This window comes from Cololabis saira, chromosome 19 (assembly GCF_033807715.1).
Source record: "Cololabis saira isolate AMF1-May2022 chromosome 19, fColSai1.1, whole genome shotgun sequence".
Classification (NCBI taxonomy): Eukaryota; Metazoa; Chordata; class Actinopteri; order Beloniformes; family Belonidae; genus Cololabis; species Cololabis saira.
This window is the reverse complement of record NC_084605.1, coordinates 14253838-14264288: the sequence shown is the minus strand read 5'-3', so window position 1 is coordinate 14264288 and position 10451 is coordinate 14253838. Positions and strand designations below refer to the sequence as shown.

At 44.7% G+C, this 10451-nt stretch overlaps 1 protein-coding gene across 1 annotated transcript in view; it reads left to right on the top strand.

The window, feature by feature from the left end:
- The first annotated feature begins 336 nt into the window (after positions 1 to 336).
- Positions 337 to 10451, top strand: part of wnt3 (wingless-type MMTV integration site family, member 3) — a 36257-nt gene continuing 26142 nt past the window's right edge. The window contains exon 1 of the mRNA XM_061707640.1: positions 337 to 651. Coding sequence (XP_061563624.1) covers positions 572 to 651 — 80 coding nt within the window. The 5' untranslated portion in view covers positions 337 to 571. The remainder of the gene's footprint in view (positions 652 to 10451) is intronic.

Here is a 10451-nt window from a genome sequence, read left to right as displayed (position 1 = left end):
TCCACATTACCAGGGGGTGGCGTGTGATTGACAGATGGGAGCGAATCATTTTTTTTTTTTTTTTTTTTTTTTTTTTCGTAACCTAGGGCCATCCCCTGTGATTGGCTTGCCAGCTGACATCTCCAAACCTAACCCCCCCCCCCCCACCCCCCGCACACCATCCCACCCGCCTCCCCCCACTTTAATATTGGGCCTGTGGATGAGGCATCCTGAGGGAGGAAAAAAGTGGAGAGAGAGAGAGAGAAAAAGATATCTACCTTAGGGAAGAAGCTCAGAGAGAGGGAGGGAAGGAGAGGACGGGTAGGAGCGTGTGCATGTGTGCAAGAGACACTTATTCTCTTAACTACTAGGAGACAGACACACTTTCCTGGCCCGACTCAAAGAAGGGGGTGAAACAGGAGGAAGATTTTTTTATTTATTTATTTTTTTTGAAATATCATTTTAATTTTCCCCTCATTCAACAATCAATCTGCCCCAAAGCTTCTCTTCCTGGAAACTTCTTCTTTTTCACTGCACTGGAAGTTCTCTGCATTGATCCATTTGCCCTCTCACACACCACAAGGCTCACCTCATGGATTTGTATCTGATTGGATATTTGATGTGTGTGTGGTTGTCCAGCTCACGGGTACTTGGAGGCTATCCCATCTGGTGGTGAGTACAAATCCACAGTTTCAGCATCAGACCCCGTAGCCTCACGGAGAGAAAAAAAAAAAAAAAAAAAAAAGAGAGAGTGGTTTGGTCAAATGATCACTCCTGAGAGGGCAGAATGTGCACTTTCGGTCGACTGCGTGGAAAAAATGTTCTCCGGCCCAGTCCAAAGAATCTTAACCTCAAATACTAACGGAAAAGGCTCGCCGTGCTTTTCCCCTGCGCAGTCAGGTCCATTTATCAGATCACAGCTTGTGGTGATGCAAAGAGGGTGAAGGTTTAGGTCGGGGTACTAACTTAACTGCAGCAAAATGTGGGGATTATTCGTACTATTACTATTATTATTGTTTTGTTTCTGAAATACATTTTTAAAAAGCGCGGGTCACCATGTTGGTCTGAACTGTCAACATAAAGGACGTATCAAGCATTTACATGTGGGATTTAAAGTAAATAAACTCCCTCTGGGGTAAGAACGGCTTCCCTGATCTGGGCCACGGTCCGTTTCTTTTCTACAAAAACCACTATATAATTTAAGGGATACCTTGACTCAGAGCATCAGTGTCTTTTCTTCTGTCTGCTATTCTAGGCCACCGGCCCCGCGCCATGTCAAACCCAATAGTTTAACATTTGTTTTGTTTTGAGCGACGACAAAGTCTGACATAATTTTAAAAATATACCAAATGTGCAGCTCACCGCAGCTTGGCAGCTGTGCCTGAACCCATCCATAATTTTTTGGGGGAAAACAGTTGAGCATGTTTTGTTTTCATTTGTCGTACAATTCCCCCCTCCACCACGGATTTGTCAGGAGACAATATGTTAAAGTGCCGCAGGGTTTTATTCTTTGTCAAATTACCCCAGATCGCGTTTGGCACCAGCGACTGAAATTTAGAGGTTTATCTCATTACGGATTCAGCTACACGCAGCTGACCTCATCGCCCCTGATCTTCTTTTGTAACATAAAGCTTCTATTTTGGAGATATTTGCGTAGGCGTATGACAAAGCTCTTTTGGCTCCCGACACAATACTTGTCAGAGCTACTGCACTTTAGTAGCCCGACTAGCATGTGGTCCCAGCGTAGCGCTGTCCAAACCGCGAGCATCTTCTGGTTTCATTTACAGAGCAGACAGCTGCCAAGCACACAGGCCACAGGGCTGAAGTGTTAATGGCAGAGAGGACTTTACACCCACTCCTGGCTGCAGCCACAAGACAACGGCGACAAAGAGCTGGGGATTCTCTGCATTTGAATTACCGGCAGCTGTTCTCTTCAAGGAGCTTACATGACACCGGTGTAATGTTCAAACCTTAACAATGCCAGCCACCTTTGATTTTGGTGACCGCATTCTGCAGCGTAGACTGGGGCAGGGGGTGTAGAGATGAAATGGTGGGGCCGTAGCTCCAGGTGACCCGGCGGCTGCTGTCAAATGGCCGTCAAACGGCATTGACTGCACCGCCGCGTAGTATGAGGACCTTTAAAAAAGAGACAAAACAAGGTGTTTCGCCAAATGAGCGGGTGCTGAGTTTCAGCGAGGGCCCTTCTGTCTCAGGGGCGATGACTTGGCCATAAATTCTCTAGCCAAGGCGGGACGAGTTGGAGGGAAGAAGAGATTTGACTGCTTCGTGCCTGGCAGCCTAACTTTTACAAGATAGGGTGTTGAAAACAAAACAGAGCATAAATAACTCCAGTGATTTGCACATATGCGCGGAGGGAGAGGGGGTGTAGCAGGGAGAGAAAAGCACAGCAAACTGATCAGGTGGGTTTGGAGAGGAAAGGCACATCTGTAAATTGCTTCTTCTTCTTTTTTATTATTTTTAAATGCAAGGAATAAAGTGGTTTTGTTCCCTATTGGCTGAGTTGAGGCCGAGGAAAGCTGTGAGTCCACATATTCTACAAATCCGTCAGGGCTTCGGCCCGGGTTATCTGACAATGCCAGCCTTTCTGTGAGCTTCTAAAACAAAGAATATACCTGTCTTAAAGCACATCATTCTGCTCTTATTAAACACAAGGGCTGTTGAGAGTCAATATTGATACTGTATTAAGCTTTTGTGGCTTAGAGTCTCATCGTCTATTTTCGGAGCAGCTTAAACCAATTTGAGCTCCGTGCATAAACAACGATGATTGTAAGTGAATGATGGCAATTACTTTTAGCGAAGAATTACCTCGGCTGAATCTCTTCCAGTAACGACTACTGAGCATCAGCAGTGATTACTGGGGAAACTCACAGCGCACGGGCCACGAGATGTTGAAATCCAAACACTCTTCTTTTTTTCTTCTCAACCCGCCGCTCCATGTCATCACAAGATTACTTCAAATTTGCACCGGGGCTCTCCAACGTTTGTGTGAGGATAGACGAGATTGAAGACAGCGAAAGCAAGACAGCTGCAGAAATCACCCTCAGCTTTGTCCCGTGCAAATGTTTCTGAAAATCACACAAACCAAAACAGCGATGTGTTTAACGTGAAACCAACTGACACAACCCTACAAATGTCATGCACTGCAGAGGAGGAAAAGTGGCAAATATCTGATATTTATGGTTGAATAAATGTAATCAATTTGTACAGTTTTAATGCCACTTAATTAAAATGTGGAGTGTGCATCAGCTTCCTAACAGCCTGCTCGCTGCATTTACTGCGTGGGGCATTAGTTGTGGAAGTCCCGGTGCTTTAATAACATGACCAGCTTTTCCTCTTGAAGGCTCTCCTGCACCAAAATGCCCCGTCAGTCTATATCCAGACCCTTCCAGGTCAACCTGAGTGGCTTAGGAGGACTCTACGGCCCATCTCTGGGTCTCAGGAATGTCATTATCTGCCTGTGACACCCACTCCCCCCTACTCATAACCTCTAATTCTCAACCCCAACAACTCGGAACACTGGCAGAGGTTTCAGGCCCGCTTACTTACGGCTCCCAAATCCTCCATCTGCTGTGTCATGGGAAAGGATGAAGGATGCTCGGATATTGTTCTTTAAAGTGTGGTGGAGAATAAAGAAAAGAGGGGGAAGAAAGTGAAAAAGAAAGCATTGATGAGATGCTTTAGGGATCCTGTGTAAATGAAGGAAAAATCAAAAGGGCTAATTTGGGTTGAGGCCTGACAGACATATTTCCACAGGGATGCTGGGAACATAAAGGGGACACATTTTTCATGCACCATATAATACCAAATGACCCTAAAGGCAGAAAAACTTCCATCACTTTGATATAAGATCGTCAAAGAAACTGACACAAGCGTTTGTTTGAATAAACTTCTGACTCAGATACATTTGAATCTATTTTCATGAGATGTTACACAAGAAAAATAACACAAAAACAACACATCAGCCTTTTACTAAACAGCAGTTTTCTTCAGTGAGCAAACTTGTGGGATGACATTATCCATTCAAAGCAAAGCTAGGTGAGCGGTTCAAAGGGGAGTGCTATTTCAAAGCCGTGAGGACGAGTCCTAATCTTCATCCACCATCAAAGGATGTTCAACGTGCTCTTGTAGGAAATGACAAAGTCCCCTGATTCACAGCTATTAGCTCCACGAAAAACACAGGCCAGGAAAACGGCAACAGCCAGGGGCGAAGGCATCATGAGAGGACGCGCGTGCAGGTGCACACAAACACACACTCATTATTTCGAGCCTTTACTACCTGGATGAGCTCAGCCGTATGAAAGCTATTTCTCTCCCACACACTGACAAAGGTGTGCTCATCACATCTGTTAAGTTCATAGTTCAAGCTCTCGGGCGACCAGATCGACCACACGGACAGATCTGTGTCTCATCTTTCTTCAATGTAATGCATTTCATTCCAATTGTATTTCAGAGAAGCTTAAAGGCACACTATGTAACAATGTCACTCCTGACCAAAAGGGGGCAGTGCATGTGTCAGCCCTTGAGGTAAAACACAATGAAGTGCACAGTATTCAGATTTGCAGATTTGGATCTGGATTGATGTAGAAATGGATCACTTTGGGACTAGGGATGGGCGGTATGGACTGAAAAATGTATCACGATAATTTCTGGCATTTATCCTGATAACGATAAAAATGACGATAAAAAAAAATACCAATTCAACTCCATCTTTTTAACTATAAATCTATCTCGCTCTCAGATCTGCCATGTTTGTTACACTTTCTTTCTTTCTTTCTTTCTTTCTTTCTTTCTTTCTTTCTTTCTTTCTTTCTTTCTTTCTTTCTTTCTTTCTTTCTTTCTTTCTTTCTTTCTTTCTTTCTTTCTTTCTTTCTTTCTTTCAGGCTCATGTCCTCCTTCCTTCCTTCCTTCCTTCCTTCCTTCCTTCCTTCCTTCCTTCCTTCCTTCCTTCCTTCCTTCCTTCCTTCCTTCCTTCCTTCCTTCCTTCCTTCCTTCCTTCCTTCCTTCCTTCCTTCCTTCCTTCACGTACGTTGTGCGTCGATTTAACGTAGAACCATAAATCAGCTTTACACAAAAACGTCATCAACAGGAATGTATCGTTTTTACCGCAAGATGACAAATTCTTACCGTGGGGAATTTTTTTGACGGTTTATCGTGAACGGTAAAATATCACCCATTCCTAGTTGGGACATGTCTCACCTCGGGTACCAGTTCATGCCAATGAAGCCCGAACAAACTAACAAACTAACTAACAAACGGCAGAGGTAGAAACACAATCAGCAACAAACATTAGTCCCACAGAAACGGTGTCCTGGAAGGTCCGACCATCAGAGCCAGTCCCACTCCGGTGTAGGTGAGGGCTGGCGTGCCGTGTTCACTGAGCTCACTGCCAGGAATGTAGGTCTGCATCCCTTTTTTAATTCAACCGACCGCAAGAAAGTCAACAGCAATTCATTTTTTAATCACTCTTACTGACATGATGTGGTGTCAGAATTTTCCAGCAAGAGATGCCAGACATGCACCAGAGGATTCCAAACAATCCATTATGAGTTACGATTTGTATAGGATGCAGTGCTGCTGGCAATTCAGGCAGCCGTGCCAACAAGCTGCTTCTTATGAGCAGAGCTGTGAAACAATGCGATGTCTGAGCTGCGGTTCGTGCACAGAGCCCCGAAGGACTCTCGCTCACACAAGCTGCGTCCTCCCCAGACAACAGCACAGACTCCATTGTGTCCACCTGCAGACAGGTGAAGACGCTGAGTTCACATTCTGATGTGGCTTTGTCAGTACCTTGTTTTCTTCGGGGGCGGCTCGGCGCAGAATTCCCGCCGCTCTCCTCCTCTCTTCCTCACAGGCAGGTTCACAAGTTTAAACTCTCTGTAAAACTTGTGACTGTAGGGGCTTCTTGTCCCAACTCCACTCGCTCTGCGGAAGTCTGCAGACGGTGCAGGGAAGAGTACAAGGCGAAGTGGGAACAGAGGAAGAACAGGTTGGAACATTTTTCTGGGGTCCTGTCATATTTTTTTTATCTGATCAGCCACAAGCTGTTGGACTACAAATCAAAAAGTGCGTCAAGGTAAAGTGAAAACAACAAAACACAGACACATTCCAGCCTCCACGAGGAAAAGTCCCATCCTCAGGCAAAGCCGACAACTTTCCGCGCTTACTCTCTTTCAAGTGTCTTTATTCCTCTATGGATTTCGCTGTGGGATTAATTCCTGAGATCCTGATGGCACATAGTCTCCTACTTCTCTGCAAGAGCCTCATTTTTGCAGCATGACACGCTGCAGGCGAATCTGCCAAACCGAGCCGAGGCGTCAACATATAGAGGTAAATCGGAGGTTAATTAGAGTTTAACGCAAACACCGTCTTTGCAGTCTGCTACTGCAGAGGTCTTTCAGGAAGCAGGATCTCGCAGAGGAACTCACTAAAGTCTTAAGAGCTTCAGGCACAAACTCAGCATAAGCCAGCACTATTATTATTATATCTTCACCGCATTAAGTTAACTTATTCAGACATGGCTCCGAGCAAGTGGCAGCCGTCATCATGGTTGCTGTGAGCAAATACAATGAAAGCCACAACATTTGATCAAACCTGATGCCACTGTCAAGGCTGAAGCCTTTCAAAGCTCTGTGAGCTGCAGATTTAAAGACGGAAAATAATTCACAATTTCAAAGGAAAGAAATCCCCCACAGTCGTGTCTCATGACGCAGTAAAAGTGAGCGGTTTTGCGTTTCGCGGCTGCAAACTTTGAGCAAAGAGGACACAGACAGCACAACGGCACGACAGCACGACAGCACGGTGGCATGAAAGCAGTTCAACCCGAGAACCAGCACACATCATGTGATGGGGCAGCACGGGGGGTGAGCAGACACTTATGGAAACCATCTTGTTCCCTGAATGCTTGTAGCTTGTCAGGTGACCGCTGACAAACAGTCACCAAATATGCAAATAATGGCACTTTTACACTAGTACCTACTCAGCCTGACTCGACTCGCCTCGCCCTCGTTTCTTTTCGATACCTAGATCAGAAGTAGGAGGGTTGGAGCGAAGCTGTTGTGACGTATTTGATTGTGTGATCTAAATGAAGAAGACAACAACACTAAAGATGTAGAACCTGGAGGAGATGATGTATGTGCTGCTGGGTCTGTGGCTTGTGTTCAATATCAAATTAAAAAATGAGAATGAAAGAAGCTTCAAGCGGCAACGCCTTTTTTTTTAAATTTTGTTTGTCTCTGCGCTGCTGAAAAGTCAGCTGGAGCCGCGAGCAGCTATGAAGTGACAGAGCTCCTGGTAGATCTGGTCGTTCCTTATCGCCCGTCTAGATCCCTTTTTAATTCTCTCCTCAGCCACCAGGTTTAGGAACATCTGCACCTCAGAGTTGGATCACCAAACAGACTTTTGCTGCCATTGCCTGTTGAATAAAATGAAAAAGAAGCCGCGAGTCGCTCTTTTGCTGATTTCCGCCTCCTGACTCAGACGTTGACGGCCCCGCCCCCCAACCAATCGGTGTCGTGCAGTGTGACGACGTCGGATGCAGGCCGGCTCAGCCGCTTAGAACCTCAACAGAATAGATACAGAAAAAGTATCTACTCTGCACGCCTCCACCCACCTCGACCCCTAGTGGAGAAACGCAAAACCGGGGCGAGGCGAGTCGAGTCGGGCTGAGTAGGTACTAGTGGAAAAGCGCCATAAATGGCAACTTCAGTCCGTGGCATAAGACTCAGATTCTAGTGTGAAACGCACATCCACTCCATCGGGATCTATCGTCTTCCTGCTGACTGCTCGTAATCCTCTCCTGATCAGAATCAGCTTCATTTGCAGCCGAAACAAAATCTTGTTTTTTTCTTCAAACAAGTATAAAAGCCCTTTCACTGTAAGATGTCCTCTAATTGTCTCCTGGATGTTCTGGAAGCCTCGTAGATCGGTGAACTCTTCTTTTCCTCACAACAGAACATCCAAGAGTAGAAAGTGCATAGTCATTGATGGTGAATGATTGTTGCCAGTTTTGTAGAAAACACCTGTTGACTCAAGGCGTTATAAGCAATTCTGCAGTCATCTTGGCCGTTTGGACATAAAGCCCGCCCCCTCCCCGCTCCGGTTGGTTTGGTACATTCTGTACCAGAGGAATTGGATGTGAATGGGAGGGGTACCAGATCGATTCCACAAGAGAGCAATTTCTTGAAACCAAAGCTGGCCAGGCTAGCGGCGTCTTCCTCTTTACAGGACAGGAGGGCTCAAATCTAAAATGCCTACAAGCATCTAGCATCTAGATCTACTTAGCATGTCTTTAAACGTTTTAAACGTCATTCAGATTCATGAACTGACTTATTTGCATGAAGTTCTTTTGAAATGAAAAAAGAAAGGATTCATTCAAGTCGTAGTACCGAGCTTGAAAGTGGCCTAAGTGGAGGAAACCAAGCCACCCAAGTGCAGGTCATCGCTCAACGTTGTGTCTTCAGCAGCCTGTACCCTCGGAAAACCCATGATACAGATTTCAGCGAGAGTCAGATCTAGAGAAGATGCTGTGTGGCTGAACGAGTGGGTTGGCGTTTGAGAGGAGTGTTCAGCAATAATCACATCCTTGTAGTTTCTGGGCCTTTTCATTCCAGAATAGCTTGTTATGGCAGTTGTATTGTTTATGTTTTTACTTTTAATATAACACTGTTGAAATGACTAATGAATCTTAAAATACAACCCCTACGGTGCGCCTCCATAAGGCAGGAGTATATTAACATACATTAATTCATACTTTCCCTGTTGAACAGATAGCGAATAAGACGTGAATAAGACTCTCAGTTCCAAAATTCATAACTATTGTGAGTCAATGCATCACAACGATAAAAATGCCACTGGACCCTCACCATGTCTTGAGCAGAGGTAAACTCAGTGATGGATAAATAGCAAGACATGAGTGATTAGACATAGACTATGTAAGAAGAACTGGACAACCCCAAGTGACATCACCAGAGGTGGAAAAAGTACAAAAATATTGTACTTAAATAAAAGTACAAATTTTCTGCTTGAAAATTACTTAAGTAAAAGTAAAAAGTACCCATTAAGAACATTACTTAAGTAAAAGTATAAAAGTACAACAACTTAAATATAATAAAGTACCAAAAGTACATGGTGTAAAATTTACCTAAGTACAAAAGTAAAAAGTACAAAGTACAAAGTACAAAGTACAAAATTCAAAGTACAAAATTATTTTCAAAAGGATTGCAAAGAAATGAAGAATCCAAGAATTTGCTTACAACTCTAAATAATGGTGATATTATTCTGACCCCTTTAGCGTTTTATTCCATTACCCCATTTTAATTTCTCCCTTTGCTCATCACTGCTGCTGTCCCCCATTGGCCCCGCTGACAGGTCCACCCCCAGCCTGTAGTATGCAGGGACAATATTAAGCAACCCCAGCTGATAAAGGATGAGACTTTTGAACTTTTAAATGCCAAAACCCCCTTAGAAGGGGTGGAATCAAAGAATGGTGCGCATGGACACGCGTTGGCTGCCACTCAAGGCTGATTTATGGTTCCGCGTTACACCAACGCAGGGCCCGTACCCTACGGCGAGGCTCTGCGTCGATTTAACGCAGAACCATAATTCAGGCTTCAGTCCTCATCGGTACTCGACGCGACGGCGGTTCCTCCGGCCCTCCGGCCCGCCTCTGCGGCGCAACTCTCCCGGAAGCTGCGGCTCCTTATTCCCATCAGTTTTCTGAAGGTGCTTTTGGAACCTCCTTCCTTGTACTGCACAGCACCATAATGTCCAGAGCGAGCAGGCCCTGAAGCCAGCTGGAACTTTACCAGCCACCTTATTTCAGTTAGCATACCGCTAGTTAGCTATATTAGCTTGGCAGGCCTAGCTTATGATAACTTACAATACTACTTAATATGACTTTATATTCGTCCTAATCAAATCAAGCTACCTGAGCTGAAATGAAGACGAGCAGAATTCTGCAGGTCCTGGCAGACTTCTACCTGGAAGCGTCTGGAAATGATCCGCTGTTGCTCCGGCCAAGCCACGGCAGAGCAGCTCACAGCCAGTCAAGATGCTGTTTGTGCAAAATGCATTTCTTTGTAGGCTAATATCAATGACTATGCACTTCAAAAGTATTTGTCTACAGCTCAGAAGTCAACACAGGGCTAAGAAGAAAAAGTGAAGACTCAAGCTTGCCATTGGCTAAGCCGGCCACCAATCGAATCAATTTCTTATGTGGCACAAGAACATTCACCCCAGTGCAATTCTCATGTTTGTGAAATCTAGCTGTAAATATGTTCATGTCTGCAGCAAAGTTAGTCATTTTAACTTTGGGACTCTTTTTTGCATCCAGCGGTCGATCGAGGAACTGAACCCTTTTCTTAGTTCCACTTAAGCTTCAATTCAGGACTTGGATTGTTATTATTTTATAAAGAAAAACGAAACCAAAACACAAAACTGAGTATAGCATTACT